The sequence below is a fragment of the Alligator sinensis genome, unplaced genomic scaffold, assembly GCF_000455745.1.
Source record: "Alligator sinensis unplaced genomic scaffold, ASM45574v1 scaffold73_1, whole genome shotgun sequence".
Classification (NCBI taxonomy): Eukaryota; Metazoa; Chordata; order Crocodylia; family Alligatoridae; genus Alligator; species Alligator sinensis.
The window spans coordinates 1,094,900-1,119,490 of NW_005841838.1; the positions used below are offsets into that span (position 1 = coordinate 1,094,900).

At 38.0% G+C, this 24,591-nt stretch overlaps 1 protein-coding gene across 2 annotated transcripts in view; it reads right to left on the reverse strand.

Moving 5' to 3' along the window:
• Positions 1-24,591, reverse strand: part of USP7 (ubiquitin specific peptidase 7) — a 59,899-nt gene that overhangs the window by 16,199 nt on the left and 19,109 nt on the right. The window contains exons 6-18 of one of the 2 annotated variants that reach the window (XM_014519799.2): positions 18,488-18,618; positions 14,785-14,839; positions 13,083-13,163; positions 12,911-13,001; positions 11,951-12,033; positions 8,401-8,510; positions 6,696-6,852; positions 4,166-4,310; positions 3,404-3,534; positions 1,835-1,969; positions 1,566-1,667; positions 672-777; positions 243-335 (exon numbers count right to left, since the gene is read on the reverse strand). In XM_014519799.2, coding sequence (XP_014375285.1) covers positions 243-335; positions 672-777; positions 1,566-1,667; positions 1,835-1,969; positions 3,404-3,534; positions 4,166-4,310; positions 6,696-6,852; positions 8,401-8,510; positions 11,951-12,033; positions 12,911-13,001; positions 13,083-13,163; positions 14,785-14,839; positions 18,488-18,618 — 1,420 coding nt within the window. Of the gene's footprint in view, positions 1-242; positions 336-671; positions 778-1,565; positions 1,668-1,834; positions 1,970-3,403; positions 3,538-4,165; positions 4,311-6,695; positions 6,853-8,400; positions 8,511-11,950; positions 12,034-12,910; positions 13,002-13,082; positions 13,164-14,784; positions 14,840-18,487; positions 18,619-24,591 lie in introns of both variants that reach the window. The other variant, XM_025203145.1, reaches the window with a different exon arrangement.

The window sequence follows — 24,591 nt, forward strand, 5'->3', positions numbered from 1 at the left end:
AAATTGAGGACTGATTGTTTCGGCAGCCATGCTGTAAAATCTTGCATATTTTATAACACACTTAACACACACTACATGTGCAACACAACTACACTAACACGGCTGTAAAAGCCTTAACTTTTTTATTTTCCAACTTGTGATTTTAACGTACAACTGATAACAAATGCAAAGAACTACATTAATAATTGGCAATTTTAAAATTTCAAAGAAATTTTTGAAGGAGGAAAAGTTTGAAGACATACGTATTTTACAGGATATAGGTGTGTAGATATGTCCACAGTAATTCAAACTCCGAGTCTTGGGATCATACATCTTCAGAAATAACATTACATCATCTACAAGTTGAGAAACAAGTTGATTTCAACTAAAGCATTAATCTTAGCACATCTGAAGCTCATCTAGCTGTAAAATCCACTTTCATGCTAATAATAGCATGACAAAAATGTTCTTAGCTGACAAGCAACATGCAACCTGGTTTCCAGATCTTTTTTTCAGAATACTATTTACATACTGAACCCAAATAAACATCCATATATAGTAGATTAAATGCTTTTTAATACTTAATACAATTTGAAATCAATCTATTTCTACCATGGAAGACTGCAACACAATGAGAGAGAGGGAAGGAAAGAGAGATTTTGGATTTTTCATGCTTTAGAATATACACTTACGATCTTTATCAAACTTGGGTAACGTTGCCCCTGTAGCAGCCATCTCTGGATCTACTGTTTCCAGGAATATTGTCCAAGGATTTTCATTGTCACTTAGCTCAATCATCTGTTTGTTTAGAAATGGAAGATAAAAAAAAGAGAATGAGTAAAAAATGCCCGTAGAAGACTTCAATATAGACAAAATACTATGTGCTGTTTGATCAGTTCAATACATTAAAAATTAAACAAAGTACTTCAAAGAACTTTACACCATTGGTAGAATCCTTTTTTTTTTAAGTTATAATGACAGGAAGTTTATTAATTAGAGTAAAAATAACAGCAACAAGTATTGTGCTGTGGTTTCTTAAATAAGCTTTATGTCCTACAGATTTTGATCTGAAATGGACTCTTGAGGCTGAATATTTACAGTTTAAAAGGGTTTGTTGTTTTTTTAAAGTCCATTACAATTGCTAGAACAAACATTACAGCATGTGTCAGTACAACATTTAGTATCCATATTATTACTGATATTTGGGTGCAATATTTTATAGCATATTCAAGGAAGCTTGCCCTTGTCTTTATTATTTGAAATACCAGTAATATATATTTAAATCTATTAGCACATATAACAAGCAGGTAAAATAATGACTGTTTCTGCTGTGGCAAGGCAAAGATCTACCCTATCTGTTCTCAAAAAACAACCAAACAAAAACCAAAAACAAAAAAAACGGAAAACAAAATCAACTCTCAAAAACCTACAATCTCCCCCCAAAATAAAGATTACTGTATTAGAAAGGTAATTATTTATTACAAATCGCTTGGGGTTCTGATTTTCTACAGTTACATTTTTACAGTCAAAACTGTACGTTTTGAGACAGAGAAATAATTCCCCCCCTCTCATCAGTGAATATTTACAGTTTTATTGCCATCTGCTTCATTATCCAACATTGCTGGTCTTTTAGTGCCATTACTTCTAGCTTGCATTGGCCATAACCGTATTTGATCCTGTGGAAATCCCTAAAAAGAACAAGGTTTTGAGAAAAATAGATTAAGGTATTTCATTAGAACTGGTCAAAACCAATCAGTTAACAAAAATCCAAACTATGACTGAACATCACATACCTGGGAAATACAGACAACAAAAATAATACAGATGGCTAGATACCATATTACAGAAAACTCACCATAGTTTGAGAAAGATTTTGAACAAATTCTGTAAGTGTGGAGTTTTTTAATACTTTGAAAACAGTGTATTTCACTTTTTCTTCATCATACATATCATTGCCTTGATGGCCACAGAACTGGTCCTCTGTCACTATCTGAAAATGCATTTATGGGTAAGTTATTTATATATACAGTTGAAGATTAAAAAACCCTGAGACAATTTTAATAATTGAATGCAACTGGTTTATTGGCCAGTGTAACATATGTTATAGTAAATCATTAAGTATACAAGTTATTAATGCAATATAAAACTTATAGCCAAAATTATTTTTTAAAAATGCTGACAGCTAAAACACAACAATGTCAATATTTAGGCTACTATCTTGGAAACACTTATACAAATGAGTACATTTAGTACTTGACCAGTGCCAATTAATTCTACAAAACTACTCTGATGTTTTAGGACCTACTTCTGCAAACATTATATAGACATTTTTTTAATTGGTTACTCTGCTGCAAAACCCTACAGAAACACCACCACTCAAACCATCTACCCAGTGCAGAAGAGTCCCAACGTAAGTGGTGCAATTCTGGTATAGGGGCAGCTAAACACCTGCCTCCATTCAAAATCCAAAGAGATGATTATGGGCAACATAGTAACCTGAGGAAAAAAAGAGGAAGTGCTTACACTGATTTTGTACTGAATGGCTCCACACGGAACCAGATCTGTGCAGGGTATGTTTTATGCGGAGAAGTTGCTTTTCTGCATGGGTCAGCGCACCCTGGCTTTGATTCCTCCTTCACAGTGTAGCAGCTGTTGAATTACTACTCAGACAGCTGAGGGAATCAATTGACTTAATAACTCACTGTTGTTTAACCAGAGGTGTTAATACTCATGTGTCCTTCTAAAAGGTTTTGATGCTCCAGTAATCAAGCTAACGTTTCTTAGGGCAACTCTCTTGTTCACTAGTTGCACCTGGTTTGTTTCATCCCATTTCACAGCCTCGGAGAACCTTTACTTTCAAAATCACAGACCCACCCATGGGTACCAGTTTTCAGGAGCAGTTAGGGTCTCAGCTCTAGTTAAACAGGAAAGGGAGGGCAAGGGGTAAAGATCAGGCTCTGTCCCTGCTCTATGCAGCCATAACTCTGGGGAAAAAAATCTTTTCTTCATTCTTCCTTTCAAAAACAGGGTATGTATTATATTTTGGGGTATGCTATATGTGAGAAAAATACAGTATTCACATTTCAAAAAGTAATTCATGAAGGTGATGTACGTAACTGCTCAAGCACTGCCTTCAAAGTCCTGTTCATTTTATCTAAGATTTTAATTTTCCCTGAAAAAGCCATTCAAAGTTCTATTCTTACAAGTAAAAAGAAAACAAAAAACCCTCAAATGGACCAACCCTTTGAATGTACACCCCCCCCCCCAAATACCCAAGGATAGGAGTAAATATACTTGCAAGCAGATGGGAAGACTGCACCAAACCATGTCTATGTTTATAATATACCTGGTTTCTAGACTTCTAATTTTTTCAAAATAATACTAAATTTCAAATTTCAAAGTGGAAGTTAGTTTGGAAGCTGACCTGCACTTGCATGTAGAGGTGAGCTTCCTGCCTCTCCTTCCTTTTCTGAGCCTCTATTCTCTTTTCTTCTTGTAGCCGTTCTACTAGTTGTTGAGGAATATCATGGTCTGTGACAGGTTGCAAAACTTCACCTCCAAAAGACAGTCAATTTTGTGATATCATTTAAAAGAATCCAACAATATTTCCATATATACTTATGACTGTTCCTGGGGCAACACTATGCCAGAGACGGGCTCCCCCCCACCCGTCTTTTAATTAAAAACATTGCCTATTTGATAGTTAATGACATTCAATCTTGAGATACATACGAAACAGATCTTGTCACTGAGGCTTAGTTGTTTAAAAATAATGTGGACACAGTCCTTCTATTCATAGCACAGCCCCGGCTAGTAGAAAGCAGGGTAGACAAAGCCCTGGCTGGGATGATATAGCTGGGGATGGTCCTGTTTGGAGTAAGGGATTGAACTAGATGACCTCCTCGGCTCCCTTCTGAACCTAATTTTCTATGATTCGTGAAAGCAACTCCAAAGAAAGTTTGTCATACATTGTATATTTAAGACAATATTATGCCAACTAAAAACATGGAATTTTGGAGATGGGAGACAGCTCAACCTCCTCATGCAGTTTCTGAAGTTCCACAGTTTCTGAAGTTCCAACATATGGCAAAAGTATGACAATTTAGGGTGACAACGAGAGTTCATATTCTGCATCACCTCATTTCATTATCTGAATCGACACACATACACACTGCTGCGTACTTACTTAATTTTGATTCCCTGATGTAAACCAACATGTAAGCATTAGTACAGTGCCGCACGGATAAGTCATCATCATGACCACCATAATTGTGTTCGATTGCTTCTTCTTTTGTACATCGTGATACAACATCATCATCAAATTTACACCACTGGGGAAAAATGAATATTTTAATATAAAAATTGTTCAACTGGTTCTCAAATTTAACAGATTTATTCTATGCCAGGACTAGGATTCTTTCTAGTTTTTTTAAGCAACTGGAACATGGCTTTTTCTTCAGAGACAGAATTTTTTTAAGTATCCAAGCGAAGTCAGGATAATGGTCACTACTTTCTATTTTCACTCAGAATACATCTTTGAAGGTTTACTGATAAGATATTTGAGCGTGTTTTATGTTAAAAACCAAAAATCCCTACTCAATTATTCAAAGTATTTGCCTTAATCTATTAAAATAACAGATAACCACCCTTCAGGTATTTGAAGACTTATACAGAGAACAGAGATACTACTCTCTGGCTAGGGACAGACATTACCCATAAACCGGTTTAAGTGATCACAAACTAGTTTAAACCTGTAACAAAACAGATGTTCAGTGCACATAAACCAGTTTGAAAATGGCTGAAACTGGTTTGAGATAAACCTGGTTGAATGTAATATCAGACAAAACTGATTTGGCTCAAACTGGTTTATGCAATATCTGTCCCAGACCACTTCCTGGTTTAACTTAAATCAGAGTCCCCCAGCCCTGCCCCTCTGCTCCCTAGCTGGAGCTCCAGCAGAGACAGGCAGCACAGCAGCATCTGCCTGGCTTCCCTGTGCCCCCTCACCAATCCCTGCTCAAGCAGGGATTCCCCCCCTCCCACAGAAGGGACCATAGCCAGCATGTGGTATAGTAGCTAACGCTGAGAGGTGTCTGTGTAAAGCAAATAGGACAAAAGCAGACAGGACAGTCCGCTTAAGGTTTTTGGAGCTAATCAACAGGTCAGCTGGTAATGTCCCTCCTTTTCTGCCTTGGAAAAAGTTGTTTAAGGAAAGCTTGAACTAATGAAACTTTTGTTTTCTTGATGGGGTGCTAAATGCTCTGTTATCAACTCCCTGCTGGGCTGGTCAGAAGCAGCAAGGTGGGGGAGGAGGAACCCCTCTCTAATCAGAGGATCCTGTTTGGGCCTGGCCATGCCCCTCTCCCCACCCCTCCCTCAGCTCAGCCATGTGGAAAGGAAGGGAGGGTTGCTCTAGTGCCTCTGGCTTCTAGCCTGAGCCAGTGCAAGCATGTGCCTCTATTTTCTCAGTCCAGAGGGAATGCATGTATGGTTACAAACCAGTTCAGCCTACCCAGGTTAGACTAACCTGCAAAGATTGAATCAATTTGGGCTCAGGTTTTTTGAATGTCTGTCCCTAGCCTCTGTGGCTGCAGAAGTCAGGACAAAAACAATGGTCTTAAATTACAATATGGGGAATTTAGGTTAGATATTAGGAAGAACTTTCTTATAAAGATGGTCAGGCATTGGAAGAGGCTACTGAGGGCAGGTTGGTTTAGGGAAGAATGATCCTGTTTTGGGCAAGGGGACTTCCTGAGGTCCCTTCCAGCCTTGCTCTTCTATGTTCTGCTATCAAATTATACTTCATTACTACCATGAAATCCCTGATGCCAATTTATTTTGTAAAAGGAAATAAAAACAAGTGGTGCAAAGTGTCCCATTGCTACTTATAAAATTTCACCATACTTTGACAACAATGAAATAAAATATCTCAAAATTTCATCTTCACTTGTAAATTATCTGTTGTGAAAATAAAAGGGAAAATACAGAGATCAGCAAATACACAAAAATATGTTTTTACTTCTAAAAACAAACAACTACTCAAACTATTTATGTGCAAATATAGAGTAGAAATCTTAAAAGAAAACATACTTCGCCTATGAACTTCATATCAAACCATCAAAATAGTGCATCCCATGCTATTGAGAACATCCAAAGGAACCAAAATAATTTTTTCAAAAACAATAAAAATTTGAATACATGCATTTCAGGCAAGTAAAGACATCCAGAAAGATTCTGGGCAACCTTCCCCTGCTGCATAGACTAATATTTTCTGTTGAAGCCCTACTATGCATGTATGTTACTAGATAATTTCCCAAAAAGTCTTTGGCCACAAGTCAAGAACAGATAAATGTGAACCTGCTCTTCTTAAAAAAGCAAGTAACCCCAGCATTTCCAAATCTCAATTTCAGTCTAGAGAGCAAAAGATACAAATAACTACAAAACAACAACAAAACATTTCCCAAGCGTTCAGAAGCAGGGTGAGAAACAACTTAATCTCTTCTCAGAAAGTATTAAAAATAAATTTATTTATTCCCCTCCAAAGAACATATTATCTCCACTCTTAAGAAATGAAAAAGTTCCTAGGATGTATGTATACATCAGATGGATATCTCAGTTTCAGGTTTTTAGAGATGATCCACTAAAGAACTTTCAAGCACCTCAAAAGCTCCCTCTACAAGTCACCAAAGAAGACCCATTGCTCTTTCAATACTTACTTTGCCATCCCCTTTAGGATTTAAGTAAACAACATAATGTCCACCGTGGTTATCTCCACTGTGCACTAGTACTGCATGAAGGATGTAATTTGCAGGATCCTTAGGGTCGGTTTTTTGCAAAAATTCATCCAGTGGCAACTGCTCAGGAAATTCAAACCTAATTTTTAAAAAAAGTTCACTGTAGTTAATACAGAATAATACTTTTATGGTGAAGTGCATTTACACTTTTCAGTAAATTTATTTAGGCTAGGGACAGAATTATGTACAAACCAATACAATTGATAAGACACCAGCTGAAATCTGTAATACAACAGAAGCTGAGTGTGCATAAACTGTTTTCAAAATGCCTAAAACCGGTTTAAGATAAACTTGGATGGCCGCTGTATCAGACTTAACTGATTTAGGTTAAATTGGTTTATTGAACATCTGTCCAAAATCTCCTCCAGATTCAAGTTGAAACACAGCCCCCCCCGCATGCTATGTCCCTCCCTGCAAACCCCACCTCGCCGGGTGGGTGGGCTAGCTTGGGCCCAAGCTGCCTGCTCCAGCCAACCAGGGAGGCATGCTCTAGTGCCTCCTGGCTTCTGGTCTGAGCCACTGCAGACATTTGGCTGTATTTCTGGAATCAAAAGTGAATGTCTGGTTACCTGCTTATCGGTTCAATCTATGCAATTTAGACTAACCTGTGAAGATTGAACTGATTCAGACTCAGGCTTTGACTGTCTGTACTTAGCCTTAATGAAAGCTAAATCAACTGAACAACTCACGATTATAGTGCTACTTTAATTTTAAAGGAACAGCAAAAAAGAATGTTTTACATATATTAGAAGTATTTATGTACACTCAGGGCCAACTTCAGTGTTATTTGCAGAGAGTAAAACCAGAATAATTTCAAATTAATCATGAAATTACTTTTACATTTTAAATGCAAACAACATCAGACTAACCCAATCCCAATCCTGCCTCTACCCCTCTAACATGGGATTGCTAAAAGTTTGCAGCTATTGACTATGGTTCTCCCACTTTAGACTGGAATTATATTGCCATTTTTAAAACAGACAACAGCACACATTTTCTAATTAAACTCAATTTCCTTCTTAATTTATGCTGAAAAACTGGGTACATACTGCAAATCCATTTCAAACAATGAAGCTGAAATGCCCAGAAATCACTGAATAAAGAAAGTATACCTGACTCATATTAAACCCAGGTCCACAAAGTCACAAAAGAGTTTTTCCAGTTCATATCTACTTATACAGACACAGTCCACTGGTGAGGTTGGGGAGCACAAGGAGTGAGGGGGGGGAAAGAATGAGGATAGCAGCCCTATTTGTTGTTACTCTAGCAATCTGTTAAGTTTTAAAACCAAAATTATAACTAGAATATCACAACTTGGTGGTATAAGGAAGGTTCAAAATATAGTGGGCAGCACTGAAAAACAAAAAAAACCCAATTGAACTGGTCACTTATGTCATATTTCAGTAAATGGTTACAAATGAATACTTAAATCAGAATTTATCAAATCAGAACACTAAAAATCAGTGTAGCAAATCAACATTATTTTCCAAGAACCACCAGCACCATGTACCTTCATGCCCTTCCCTTGGATGCAGTCAATAGGAAACCCTGAAACCAGACTTTTAGAAACTTTCAAAAAATTCACACTTTCAGAAAAGGAGAATCAAAAAAAATTAAAAAGTGTTACCTATCATTTATCTTAATATTTTGGTCAGTTTGAGGGTCATACATAAATCTCATAAGTTGTAGATGTAACACTGGAGGTAATGTCAGGAACTTCACACCCTTTTCTGCCTCCTGTAATTTGGAAAAAAAACAACAAGTAGTCCAACATTAACTTTATCTATCCAATTTTTAACTGAAGGTTTTTGCCTGACTTAATTATACTTTATGGATTTTTGTCCACACTACGCAGTGGATTGAAAGCGACAAGAAGGATATTATATTGTTTTTTCCATGCTTGTCTTGCTGCTGCTACCATCATTTCCAAGCCTCCTACTATAATAGCACTTTAAGCCAATTAATTTAAAACCAGTCACAAATAAGGTGCATTTGTTGCAATACTGCAATGGACTAAGAATTAATGATCAAACTGTCTATGAATGAAACAAATTCAAGAAGACTGATCCAGTTGTGGCTGAAGACTACTGAGTTAAAAGAGGCTCTCCTTACAAAGTAGCTTTTCCTTTTACTCACTGGGGCTAGCAGCTTAAGATAATTCAGATGAATTCATGACCCCTAAGAGACCTTACTTAGCAGGGAAAATGGAAAAGTCAGCAAGAACTTGGCTCCCTCATCATGACAGGAAATCAAGGGTCTCAACTGGAAGAGTCAGATGCCTGTACACTAATGTCAGGAGCGTAGGGAACAAGCAGGAGGAGCTAGCCCTCCTACTCTTCAGTGGGCATTATGATCTAGTAGGGATTACGGAGACCTGGTGGGACTCCTCACATGATTAGAATGTAGCCATAGAGGGCTACACCCTGTACAGAAGGGACCGAGTAGGGAAGAAAGGTGGAGGTGTAGCTCTCTGTGTGTGGGAGCAGTACACCTCCTTGGAGGCCAACATCAGCTCCACAGAAGAGTGGCTTGAAACCCTCTGGGTCAAACTACCGGGGGGGGGGGGGGGAGGGGGAAGTAAGGAGGGGGTGCAGCGAGAGACCTAACTAGGTGTATACTACAGACCACAAAAGCAGGGGGAGGAGCTCGATCTGGAGTTCTCTCGAGAACTGGCAAAGGTCGTGCACATATGGGACATGGTCATCACAGGTGACTTCAATTACCCAGACATCTCTTGGGAGGAACACTTCGCTGAGTCAGATTGGTCATGTTGCTTCCTGATCTGTATTGAAGAGGTCTATCTGACTCAGGAAGTGCATGGGCCAACCAAAAGTAATGTTCTCCTAGACTTGGTTTTAGCCAAAGGAGACCAAGGCTTACCATCTGGTGAGCAACTTGAATATAGAGGGTAGTGTGGGCAACAGTGACCATGAAACTATCACATTTACTATCCATCACAAGGCAGGAAAATCAGCTAACGGGGTTGAAGTTTTAGACTTCAAAAAAGCAAATTTCAACAGGCTCAGTCAGGGCAATAGTAGGGGAAACTCTGTGGGACCAGGGACCAAAGGTGAAATAAGTGCACAAAGAGTGGTCATTCCTCAAGGACACAATCCTTGAAGCACAAAAGAAGTCCATTCCCCTGCACAGGAAAGGTGGCAGAAGGGCTGGTAAGCCCTCTTGGCTTAATAGGGATATCATGGTCCTCTTGAAAAAGAAGAGAGGCATACAAACAATGGAAGCTTGGGACAGCCCCCAAGGAGGACTATACAACAACAGCCCACACTTGTAGGGAGCAGATCAGAAAGGCTAAGGCGAAGACTGAATTTAAACTAGCAACAGAAATTAAGGACAATAAGAAGTCCTTCTTTAGGTATGTAGGGAACAGGAGAAATACAAATGGAAGTGTGGGACCATTGCTTAACAACTCAGGACAGCTGGCTACCAACACACAGGCGAAAACTGAACTCCTGAATGACTACTTTGCTTTGGTATTTCACCAGACTAATGGGAAAATCATACTAGATAAGGTTCAGAATGGGCATGGTGTGAATGACCACCTTCTTACTGTTGATGATGAGCTGGCGCATGATCAGTTAGGAAAGTTAGACGTTTACAAGTCAGCAGGACCGGGTGACTGCTGAAAGAGCTGGTCGAAGTCATCGTGGGACCTCTGGTGAAACTCTGCCAAAACTCGTGGTGCTCAGGGGAGGTCCCTGAAGACTGGGAGAGGGCCACTGTTGTGCCCATCTCCCAAGAAGGGGAGGAGAGAGAACCCAGGCAACTACAGGCCAATTAGCCTAACTTCTATCCCTGGGAAAATTCTGGAAAAATTCATCAAGGAGTCTTTGTGCAATATGCTTGCAGAAGATAGGATTCTGAATGACAGCCAGCATGGCTTCATCGCCCGCAGGTCTTGTCTTACTAATCTCATCTCCTGCTACGACCAGGTACCTCGCCACTTGGATAAGAAAGAGGAGGTTGACATTGTATACCTAGACTTCGAAAAGGTCTTTGATCTGGTATCCCTTGATGTTCTCATGGGAAAATTGGAGGATGGCGGGCTTAACTGCTTGACAGTCAGCTGGGTAGGAAGTTGCCTGCGGGGTAGGACCTAGAGAATTCTAATGAACAGATCTGTGTCATCCTGGTGAGAAGTGGGCAGTGGTGTCCCCAAGGGGTCCGTGCTTGGTCCAATGCTTTTCAATATCTCTATCAATGATTTGGATGGGAGGGTAAAGAGCTCACTGGCCAAGTTCATAGACCACACCAGGTTATGGGGAAGCGTGGTCATGCTCGAAGATATGCTGCAGATACAGGCAGACCTAGACATCTGCCCAACTTGCCAGTCTCGGAACCAGATGAAGTTCATCACTGAGAAACATGAAGTGCTCCATCTGGGGACGAACAACCCCCAACATACTTACAGGCTCGATGGCGCCTGACTAGCAGTACGACTGAAAAGGACCTTGGGGTAATAATAGACCATAGTATGAACGTGAGCCGTCAACTCCTGAAGATCATTTCAGGCTTAATACTAGGAAAAACTGTGTCACAGTCAGGGTGCCCAGACTGGAATAAACTCTCTCCAGAGGTGGTGCAATCACCTACACTGGAAATCTTCAAGAGGAGATTGGCTGGTCACCTCGCTGGGGTCACGTGACCCCTGTTGTCTTTCCTGCTCAGTACAGGAGGGCTGGACCTGGTGATCTTGCGAGGTCCCTTCCAGCCCCTTACAATCTATGACCTGTAATATCTGAAGACTTGGTTTCAGCCCACCAGGAATGGCAGGAGTGTAATGAATAAGCCACAGACTGTTAGGCTGCAATGCTTTACCACTGTAAGAGCACTTATATATTTTTCCTTAACTTTTTTGGCCATTATTGACAAAAAGTAGCACTATGCTTGCAAAATGTCAGTAATTTACGTAGGCATTTTTACTTTCACCCTTGTATTTAATTTAAAAAATGAACGTCCAATCCAGTTGAAAAGGAAAAATGTATGTTTAAATGAACATTACAATCCTTTCTTTGGTGTTAGTTCAGAGCAATCTAAAGATAAGCTGCATTGTGGTTTAAACTGAAGTCTGTATCTTAAGAAAGATACCTAGCTCCATTTGGAAATTCTTTATAAGGATGCTGGAAAGAAAACCTAACATAAAAGTCTAAAGACAGTACCTGCAAACCATGTTCTCCTGCGTCATATTTGTTATCACCATCCAGCTGTTCTACTGCAACATAATCAATGAAGGACTCAAATACTAAGAGAAAGAGGAAGACAAAATAGGCATTTACTAATACAGGCAGAGGCAACTATGCAAAAACAACACAGAGAAAACTAGGAGTCTTCTGTAAAATCTTACTCCTGACCCGAGTTTAACTGAACACTTGCCTCTGTACAGTAAATAAATCTCTTTATTAAGAACTTTGAGTATAAACAGGATTATATTTGGGACAAATAGAAGGGATAAATACAGACAAAAAACTCTGACAGATGTAAAATCAACTAGTTGTTATGCTTTTGTAGATTAAATTCATAATTGTTTCTTAAATCAAACTAGCATGTAAATTACTGTGATAATTCTTTAATTGTCTTCATATTTCCTTCCCTTATATGCCCATTATTTGCTTGTGTAACTAATCAAAAAGGATTGAGGTACTGCTTGAAATCGGTTAGCTCGTCTCTTAGTTTTTATTATTATAGTCATTTGAACATAAGAATCCATGTTCCTTAAAGTTAGCCTGCACTTGCTGATTATTCTTCTAATTTATAATCTATGCGATATTAGAAGCATTTCAGAAGCTACTAATAAAGGGTATTACAGAACATTATGACATCACAATAAACACAATCTCATAACACATAAAGACAGTTTTACAATATGATCCTAATAATAAAGAGAGAAAGGGAATGGGTGGACAGGGGACATGGGAATGGGGAGGGGTGGGGAGGAGGAAAAAATCCAAGCAAGATCTCTCCAAAAAGAAAACCTTTTTGTTAGGTATAAAAGCCTATGAAATCAAAGGTCCTGATCTTCCAAGCCCCCACAAATTCATTTAAAATCAGTGAGTACTAATGAAAGTTCAGGCCCACTGTATTTAAGTTAGTCTGCGAGTACAAAAATATGCATTACTTACTATTTTTCTTTCCCTTTATACTTAGCTGGATGTCATAATAATCCTCTATTCGTTCTGATCGATAGTCTACGTGTTTGCATTGGATATAAGACTGCAAACAAAAAAAAGTAGGATTTCAAAGGATACCAACATCATTCATTTAAAAAAAAAAATTAGCTCTCTAAATACATACCACCATCTTCCCTCGAAATAATTTAGGGATGGTGCCTTCTACACACGTGCCTTTCATTTTATTTTCCACATTATCAAGCAACTGAAAGAAAAAAAAGATAAATGTGTAGTTATACAGGCCAAAATTCTATAGTGTTCTGAATGCATTTCATTACCGCATTAATAAATCATTTTAATTTATTGATCAAATTTTTGTGTTTTATTATTTCTTGTGCCACTCTTGTGAACACAAAATATTAGGCACCTGAAACTGGCTTTTCTTCTTTATTATTCTTTTAAACTAGCAAATTGCCCGTGAATGACAGGTGGGGACAGAGGCCTAAGTCTGCTCCTTTCCCCCACTGGCAGGGGCTGCTTCCCCCTCCCCGCCCCTGCCACTTTGGGTTGGGTTGGGCTGGGGCCGTTTCCCCCCTCCCCTCCGCCGCTTTGGGCCGGGGCCAGTCCCTCCCACCCCTCTAATGGCCAGGACCAGGGCTGCATCGGTTCTCCCCCTCCATCCCCCCACCACCTTCAGCCGGAGCCAGGGCCTTGCCCCCCACATCCTTCTGTCGCCGCTGTTGCCTCAGATTGCTGCTGCCTCAGCACCATCATGGCAGCATGGCCGCCAGCTCCTGTCCGAATGCTTGCACTCTGATTGGTTGTTTCAGAAAACCAATCAGAGTGCAAATAAAGCATTATGGACAGACAGATTAAGGCTTCTATCACATTAGAATACTCTTCCCCAAGTATTTTTAAGGGATTATTTCCAGGCAATTTTCTCTGATATTTAAAGAGCTTTTAAAAAATTAGGGAGGCATCACTGCAGCACCAAATACTCTGTACACTTGGAACATTCTTTTTCTCTCAACAAATGCAGTCACCTGCAATGCATACAACTGCCAATTCTAATGTCTGTGAAATAAGAATTATTATTCCTTCTTGAAAAGAAAACCAAACAGATGGCATAAGTATAGGTAGCATAAAGGTTATCTATAAGAGATTTAAAACTCAGAATTGTGCTTTTGCTTGCTTCCTGCTGGTTTGAAAAGTTAAACAGGGTTGAGGTGCTAAATCTTAGAAACATCAAGAATGTAGTCTGGTTTTCCCTAATTTCTCAGAGGACTACCAAGAGCTCTAAGGAATTCACTTCAGGCACATTAAATAATATTTTAATGAGCAATAATTTTAAACAAGAACTTCTATTCACTGTAATTAGATAGCCTTTCACAAACAGGTTTAAAGAGTCTGATTATGAATCCCTTTCCACTCTTAAGAAAACTCTCACTTGTTTAGTTTGCATTAACCCCTTGACTAGAAAAGCTAGTTAGTCTCAAGTCAAAAAGAACTTACAATTCTAATTTTAAAAAGAAACAGTGAAAGAAAGGCACCCAACACTCTCTCACCATTTTCATCTATCCTTGTTGGGTCACCTTTAAATGTTATTTGGAGGAAATACCTTTGCAATGCCATCAGAATAGAAGTTTTGAAACATGCAGAGTTTATTTCTTATAAAATGCCTCCTGGCACCACATCCAAAATGAATACAAGTCCAATAAAGTGAATTTTATATTTATGGAGGAAAATATAATGCAAGAAGGAACTCTAAGGCCTGGATTACCCTAATTTTGGGGAAATCAATATCAGTACTATAAGAATTTAGCTAAATGTTTTATATTGATAATATGCACCAACATCCTGTGTATAAGAGATGATGCAAAACATACCACTCGACATAATTCTTGTACATCATGTTGCATGAAGCTGTCTAAAGTTTCCCACCTTTGCAAGAAAGACAATAATAAAAACTGTATTATTAAAGAGAAGAAATTTGACATAAAATAGTTTGAGAATTCATTTATAGAGCAAGAGCATAAATTAAGAGTCAGAGGACATTCTGCATAATTATTTCAAAAGGAAGTGGCAGCTATGTAGTAACGAAAAAACCTGAATGTGTGTCAAAAATCTTCCAGCAAGGGTTCCATATAAACTCATTCTACCAAAGGAGACACGTGCTGCTTCTTTTGTTCAATTACCAGTCCCCTTAATACTTAACATCTTCATCTTATTTTACCGTCTCCAGTTTCAAGGTAGGTGAAGATTTGGATATAGCATTAAACCCCCCCTGAAAAACTTGTAATGGCAGCTGATTATTTTCCTCTGAAGAAAAGCAGCACTCACAGATAAATACTCTTTTATACTGCGCAAGGAAAAATATTAAAGGAATGGAATTTTGAAGCCTTCAAGGTAGTGCTACCACAGGAGTAGTTATGTCAAAACGCTGCATTTTTGAAAATCCACCCCCCAACACCTACCTATACAAGCGTAAGACTTCGTTTAAGCTATTGTGCCATCACCCCTATGTATAGTACACAAACTCATGTAAATCAAGACAAAAATATTATTTGAAATCAAATTAATGAATGTTGTAGATGTTCACTTTTTAGAATATAATTTGGTATTTTTTTGGTTCCAAGATGGCAAAACCCCTTGCTGAAAGGAGTATTTCCAGGGGCAAGGGGAGGGACTTCTGGTGACACAGGTCAGGGGGCAGGACTTGTGGTCCCAAGATGGTGACCAGGGGGTGGGGCACCTGTCAGGGGCGAGGCCCTCGACAGTTTGCCAAAACTTGGTAAGTAGCCCTCTGCCCCTAATCTACACACATATTCTCTTAAGTACATACTGGACCAGAGGGGATAAGAAGGACTAATATACTGGGTCAAGTAACAAAACAGAAGGAGCAAATCATGGCTCAAAACAAAGGTGGATTTGATTTAAATCAAATCAATTTCAATCATCATTTAAATCATTGGTTGGGAAGCCTCAGTTTCATCCTAGTTTTGTATAAAAAGTGCATTCCTGTCGTTTGATATCCTTTATTCATTTAGCTTCTTGAAACTCCGTACTTTTAGAGAGAGGCAAGGGCTTGACTCTGTACACAAAGTTGCAGAGTGACAAGAGGACTGATGGGTAGGTAAACAAGTCTGTTCTCTCTCGTCTCCATATACTGCTGTTAACAAGGACATTATCTCTGGAAACAACTCCAGGTTGAGAACTGAAACTAAGCATCACAGAGATGCTTAATGGGATCTTCTAGACTGAGCACTGACACCCAGTAGGTAGAGTGATTTTCTTTAATCTTTACTAATCTATAGGGGAGACTCTGGGAACCCCATAAGATTGGGCCCCTAATATAGTCCATGGCCTGTTGTGACCTATTTATAAAACTTCTAAAAATGGTTACATGAATATAATGTCTCAAATAGTATACAATTAGAGGTTATAATCCCTATTCCATGATGATATATTTGAGCTTTAATGCATCTTAAATTAAAACCATCTTTATATAGGTTTATTTTTGTTTTTCAAGAAAAGCATCTTAAAAAAAAAATCTGATTTAAATAAAAAATTCAATTAAAAAAAATAAATAATTGATTTTTATCCACCTTGGCTCAAAAAAACCAAGAAGGTAACTAAGAAAAAGTAGGTGTCTCTGTAACAAGCTTTCCCTGGCCCAAGGTACCTCAGTCCATTCTGCTGCAAAAATCCAAGTTAAGGATTTAGGTAGCAGGTGTTCTTCCTGGCAGGCTCCTTGTATAGACTAATAAATATCTATTCTTAAATTACTTCCAGCATAACCAGCAAAAAATCCTGCTATTATATTACCAAAAAGGAGAAAGCCATATAACGCCACGACAAACTTCACTGTTTTATGAAGAACAGTGAAGAAAAAAAAAACAAAAAAACCACACTGATACAGTAATCCAGATCCATCTGGGTACTTTTCATGCGGCACTAAACAACAAATTACACGAAAGCAAAGGTTTATCATCAGAAGTAAAGTTGCAACGTGGAAGGTTTTTGTTTTTTTGTTGTTGTTTTTTTTTGTTTTTTGTTTTTTTTTTATAGGAATCTTACATCTCAGGAGTGAACAAGGTACTATTTAAACATTCATGTCTAACTAGGATTTTAAATACATTATACCTGTATTTTTACTCACACATATTCAAGAGACTTTTCTATACAACGACAAAAAAAAACCAATTACAAGCAAATGGCAAGTCCTCATGAACAAATTCATGTACTGTTAGCGTTGAATTAGTCAAAAGGCCCAGGGGTGAATATCAAGTGACAGAAATTTCTATATTAACAATAATTTTTTTTGAACAATTCCTTTTAAAGGATACAAGAACCTATTTAAATCCTTCTGATCTTTTTTGAAATTGTCATTTAAAATATTGATTCATGTACAAAAACAGAGATTCTGATTAACATAACATCTAGTTAACAGAATTCTAGAAGAGCAACAATTTATGTATCATTTTCCTGTGCTCGTGACAGACTAGATGGAAGTTAAGATTCAGATTCACATTAAGTGAGAGAAACCCAGAGTTCTGATCTGCTTCAGGGGAAAGTGTGTGGTCAGAGACCTCAGTTTCCTGCAAGAATGTTTCATGTGGTTAAAATAGGATGGAAACCCAGAGCATGACTGCAGCTACATGCAAAAGATCACACAAATGTCTGAACCTATTCTAAAACCCACAAATGTATCTATTTTAATAGCCGATTTAGAAAGCAATAATGCAAAAAGCTAGTTGGTAAATACAATGCAACAAAGACATTTGTTATTATTTCTTAGCATAATTAAAAATATAATCCAAACATACACTGAGAAAAAAAAATAAGTACGATGTGAACAGACAAGCATATAGTGACAGAGTAAATGCTCAAGCTTCTATCTCGACTTTTGCATAAAAGGCAGAGGCGGAAAAATCAAAGATGAGTGTCATGGTTTTTGTAAAGGAAAAGAACAGTAACTAGAAAGAAGGAATATAAAAAATACATTTTAAATTGTTAAATAGGATAAAAACAGGGGCAAAAGAGCATATTAGATGTTGGTAGTACAGATATGATCCACACGTTAAAAATCTAATCTTAGCCACAATTAAAATGTTTTACAATGGCCATCACTGCATAGCAAATAAAGATACAGAAAGTTAAATTACTATTTTTTTGTTTTATGTAAGAATAGATTAAAATGGTACCATTTAATTTTTCTATGTGCCTTTTCATTATTTAAATGTACAACCACATCTCAGTATTGTTTAGCTAAACAAATCATACAATTACAAATAAATTTAAAGTTCAGATCTCTCTTATTGTATGTGGCCAATGGTTTCAATAAAATAACCTCCCATTCAATCTACGAGTCAGCTGACCTCATTACTGAATTATATTCAGTTATACTCAAAGGAAATATGATAAAAAAGACCATTCACAACAGAAGCATAACAATGGAAACTTCTACTTTTCTAACAAGAAGTTTTCCTTACATTTAAATAAAGCACTTCTTTAAACATTATGATACAGAACTTTTGGGAAGAGCCCTGCCACATCCTAACAACGTATTTTAAAATTTCTGATACATACCCAAAGGACTTTGTTAGCTTTTTAGTTCCTACTGGTTTGTCACTGTGCTGAAGTTCATAGAACACTCTTTGCAATGCTAAAGGAACACTTTTGGATGAGTCATCGCCTTCTGTGGGCATCATGTAAACAGCCTACAAAAGCATTTAGCTCAATTAGTACTTATGAAAATGCACGGAATTAAATGAACAATAAACACTTTATCCTGCTCACAGATTTGCTTTATAATAAAATAGTGCTCCAAAACAACCTGCTGTTTATTGTAAGGACCACTACCTACCTGTAGTTTTGGTTCTCCAGAACAATGTAAAATTTTTTTTTTAAACTAATTAACTCTACTAATCATTTTTACTAATTATTTTCACAAAAAACAAATAAACTGAAGAGTTCAATACCTTCCAACAATCATGCGATGTACATCTATGCAATTAACACAGTAGGATTGATGGTCTGAACAACACTGTGGCCTATTCAAGAACAACTTTATTTTGGCTTTATATGAACAAGTCACATAGATTAAAACCATGTTATGGCAAAAAGAGCAATAAACAATTGTACATAGAGTATGCTTGTGTATAGAGGGGCATGTCAAATGCAGCTTCAGGGATCGGTGCTAGATTCATTTAACATCTTCATTAATGAGCTTAAAGGGGAAGTAAGTGGCATACTAACTGAATTCACTTATTATACCAAGTTGGGAAGCCTTGAGAACACTGAAGAAATTATATTAGAAAACCAAAGGGATTTAGTATGAGCAGGCATTGAAATAAGAAACACCTTAGAAAAATAACTGTAAAGTATAGATCTATACAGACATATATTTAGAATGCTTTATTAAGAAAAAAGGTGCAATAGAAAGCAAATTAGACAATACATTATCACAGGATAGGGTCATAAAGAGGTTAATACAGTTTTGGGCAGAGTAGGAAGAACCACTGCTTCAAAAAGCAGGTAGACAACAGACTACCTTCATTTGGGGGTGGAACAATAAAAAAAATAGATAAAATGTCTTGTGATCAAATAAATGAACTGAAGGCAGATGATCTAATTCAGTGGTGTTCAACCTATAGCCTGTGGGCTGGATCCAGCCCCTGAAGGGACTGGATCTGGCCCATGACACAGGGGATTAATTGGTGAGCAGCTCAGCACAGCATGTCCATTCCCTGCCCTGCACCCTTCACAGGTCCTCTCTGCAACACTGCCTGCTCTCTCCCTTTTCCCTCCCCTCCAGCAGGCACTCCTTGCTTACTCTCTCTCTCTTCTATGGCAAGTACTGTTTACCAGAGGTCAGCTGTTTCCCTCTTCCCTTCCCTCCCCCCCAATCTACAGAGGGGATTGGTACCGCATCTTGCAGCTGGATGGCAAGCACTTGGCCAGCTGCTCTAAAATGGTTGAGCCTCACTGATCTAGTTTATGTCCTGACCCAGTCACAGGTTTTGTCAGTGATTTTAAACTAAATTATCCTGTGCCTCAAATTCATAGTGTGTAAAATGAAGCTCACACTTCTAAGGTGTGACATAGCATTGGGAGGGACAATTTATTAACATTTGTGAAGTGCTCAGGCAGTGACAACAACAGCTAGATCAGAGGGACAAAATTGATTAGATTAGCCATACAAACAAAAAGGGGAGGGAGTCTGGAAAAAGAACAAAAATCATTAGTAAACTGAAGGACCAATTTGGGAGGTTAAAAGATCTAAATACATAACACCCAAAAGGAAGGAGCTCAAAGACAGTCGTCAAATAAACAAAGTATGTACATGCTTAGAATGGTAAAAAAATATTACATACTACAAGAGTAACAATACTCTATTCTCCTAAATAAACTGACAGGCTGCTGTGATGTAGATGACTCCACGGTCCAAGTTTGCAGATGTTACCAAATTATGGGGCAAAGTTAATACACCAGAGGGTAAGGAACAGATCTGGACAGGTTGGAAAAATGGCCTGAACAAAATAGGATGCAGTTCAACAAAAACAAATGCAAAGTGCTGCACCTGGGCAAAAGAATCATCAACACATTTACAGGCTGGGGAATGACCTTCTCAGCAGAAGAAAGGGATCTTAGAATCATAGTTGACTCCAAGATGAACGTGAGTCGCCAATGTGACGAAGTGATCAACAAGGTTAACCAGAATTTATCATGCATTAGCAGATGCATGACAAACAGGTCCAGGGAGGTGATGCTCCCCCTCTATGCAGCACTGGCCAGGTCGCAGTTGGAGTACTGCGTCCAGTTTTGGGCACTGCACTTCGAGAGAGGTGTGGAGTATCTTGAGAGGGTTCAGGAGGGCCACTCATATGGTCAGAAGCCTGCAGGCAAAGCCCTACGAGGAGAAACTGAGGGACCTACATCTCTTCAGCCGTTGCAAGAGAAGGCTGAGAGGTAATCTTATGGCTGCCTATAAATTCATCAGGGGAGGGCAGCAGGGAATAGGAGATGCTCTATTTACTAGGGCATACCCTGGAGTAACTAGGAACAACAGCTACAAATTGACAGAGTAGATTTAGGTTGGACATTAGAAAGAACTTCTTCACAGCAAGGATTGCCCGAATCTGGAATGGGCTTCCAAGAGAGGTGGTGCTCTCCCCTTTGTTGGGGGTCTTCAAGAGGGAACTGGATAAGCACCTAGCTGGGGTTGTCTGACCCCAGTGCTCTTTCCTGCCCAGGGCAGCGGTTGAACTCAATGACCTACTGAGGTCCCTTCTGACCCTAACATCTATGAATACCTGTGGGAGTAACTAGAATAACTGGACGACAATAAAGGAAAACAGTGTTAAATTCTGGTATACTTGTTCTATTGCTTTGTGGAACAGGTTCCCAAAGAAAACACAATCCTTATCTATCCAGACAATGTATGAGAAAATGAAAAGTAAAGATACAGAAGCAAAATGTTGCCTGGCTGCTCTAACTTATGTGATTTAACATGAAATATAAAATTGTAAAAAGATGCTAAAGCTTGGACAGAAGGCCAAATGCTGCCATTCTCCAAACTGCAATATTTCTGTTTAATTGAGTGCCCTGTTTATAATCTGATTATAAACATTTGAAGGATACACACTAACAAATTCTTCATCTAAGAGAAACTAAATGTACTTAAATAAAAAAAAGACAGAATTTCAAGAAATCTTGCATGCAGTGACTTCCACCAATTCAACAGTTTAACTAGTTATAAAAACCTTGAATAGCTTTGCTTCAACTTTGTAATTAGTACTAGCAAACTAAAGATCAATAATGCTCATGTAAAATGAGCTAGAATTTTCTGCAACAATCTCTCTTCAGTTTATCATACTTACCAGACTAGTGCCTTTCAAAATCATTCCAGACAGCAGCCAACGAAGGGTCTCTGCAGTGGTTCTCTACCCTCATTACCCAAGCTACAGCTTTCAGAAGCATTAACCCTGCTATCCTGGCCAAGTTCCAATTCGAGTCTATTACCACAATTCTTTGCCTATTCTAATGTGCAGGAATTATTTTTCACTTCAAAACTTTAGAAGCAGAGATGGCTCTGCACCTTGCAGGTTCAGTCAATAAAACTAGTGATTTATATCCCATTATTCTGAGTTAATCTTCTCTAGCCAAAGGTAGTATAAGAAACAGTTCCACGTGCTTGACTTTCACATCTTTCAGGCTCAAAATATATTTCAGCAGTGATCCATGATGCTTTAATACATTTACTATCACACAGCAGACAGAGAAAATAGGTGTAAGAGGGGAATCGGTGTCTATTGATGCTTAACTAAAATAAAGATATCCATGTGAACATGTTTTTTAGCAAATTTAACACGGATAGATATCTCTTAATTCTACGTAAGTGGAATTTTATTTAATCAAAATACCACTTTTGGAAAGAGTAATTTGCATATATAAATACAAAGAATTTAATAGGATATTTGCATATATAAATATGAAGAATTTAATGGGAATGTTTTCCTACCTCCTTTATTTCTGTTTCTGCAAATTTATATTGTTTGGACAACCAAAGAGAAGCAGAGTTTACTTCTTTAAATCTTAAATGTTTCATATTTATGTCATCAAAGTGGTATTTAATTTAAATGCTTTCTTTGCTTTTACTTTTTGCTTCTGTAATTTAGGGCAAATTAGACTATTACTCAAAGCTCAAGCTGGATTTCCAGTCTAGAACAAACAATCTTTAGACTATTATCCCTTATAAGCAATGTTACTATCTGCCTATAATCCTTCCAAAACTTCGAAAGACTTGGCCTCAACATAAAGGAATAAGACATTTTGATATATTTGACAAAAAGCAAAAACTCTAATTTAATGCCTAAGAGGTTCCCCTGTAGGGATGAATGCAAGAGAATAGCAACGACATGTAGGGGCAATGTCTGAAAGGAAGAGACACATTAGATATTATGAACAACAGATAAAAAGAAGAAAAGCAACAAGTATAAAATGTAAGAAATAACAGAATGTTAACAGTAAGTTTAAATCCATTGCTTAATAAATAGAAAAAACAAATACTATGGCAAGAGGTTGGAAAGATATTACTTTGTTGTGAAATCTCAAAGCAAAGTAATTATCAAGCATCAGAACCCAGTGGATGATGACAACGTATGGAAGGAGTCAGAACAGAGTCAGGTCTGAAGGGAGTGGGACTGAGAAATACCGAAATAACCTATGCTAAAATTGCATTTGCTCTGGTCCCAATTTCTGCTTAAAAGTGTCTAAGGGAACTATCTGAAGACTTAAAAAAAAAAAAATTGGCAAATACTTCTTAGGGGCAGGTTCTTACCCAATACCTAGGGGCAGATGAAAGGTGACACTCCACTACTAAAGTTTAATAGTTTAATTAAACTACTAATCACTACTCTAGAATGTGTAGACACTATCCTTTTCTGGAGCCAGAAATGCCGGCAGGGGGCTGGACTCGATCTTCCGAGGTCCCTTCCAGCCCTAATTCTATGAAATCTATAAAGTCCAATGACAAAGCCCTCTGTTTCTGTGCCTGTTTCTGTACATATTATCAGTCATAGGGTGATATGAAAGATGAAGTTGTTTCCTTGTCCAGCTTCTGAAAGAAAGTGTTCTCTCATCTGCAAGGTTCTCAGGTTTCTGGCGGCAGAAAAGGATAGTGTCTACACATTTCAGAGGAGTGATTTTCAACCAGGGTGCCACACAACACTGTTGTGTATTATCACTGTTAGATGTGCAAACATGATTCACAAGATAAACCCAGACATTTCATATCGGAATCCATGATGTCAAAAACTTTCTGACCCGTTGCTGTCTTTGAGTTCAATGCATCAGAAAAACTACTTTATATTAATTCTCTGTAGTCAAAACAGAGTAACTAGTAAGAGCTAGAAGTTTGTTAGGGGTGCCTCAAGTCTAAAATAACCCAAGAACCACTGTTCTGGAGGCTCTTAACTACTGTTGGGAAAGAAAAGGAAGAGAAGTGGGGAACAATATCTTTCTTCCATTAACCCTTTCCCTGGCTCCATTTTAGGGTCTGTAAGTTTTTGCGCTTGCTTTTGCTACTGTACATTGGCTTTTCCAGCTGGATGATTCCTGACAATTTCATCTCTGTTCACAGGGTTCTTTATAGCAGCAATAAAACTGATTAGAGCTCTGTCAACTGCATCTTGTTCTCAGAAATCAAGCAGTAGTAGAAGCAATTGAGCTACAGCCTGCAGACTGAGGATTACACTACATTGGTTTCCATTCAGGTTACAAATTTGCTTCTAAAATGAATTCTTTACAAACTGCTTGGTTAGATCTCCAGACTAAGAATGTTTCCTGAACACTAAAGGCAAATGAATTTTTAAAACCGACCAGAAGAAACTAATCTGAACCACTTATAATCATCTTTGTGAATTTCCAGATAACAGGAAGACAAGGATTACCAGTACAGGACAAACATGCCTATTTTGAATAAAGTAAAAAGTGCTACAATTATAAATCAGCAAATAAAGCTTTATTACATGGCCAATAACTAAACTTAAAAAAGCAGTTGATGCTTACCTACCTAGAATAAGCATAAAACAAATGGTATGCAAAACTCTAGAAGTCTTGGTTTAGAGACGATACCTTTTATTAGACCAACTAAGAAATTGCAAAAAAAATAATCTTTTTCTGCAAGCTTT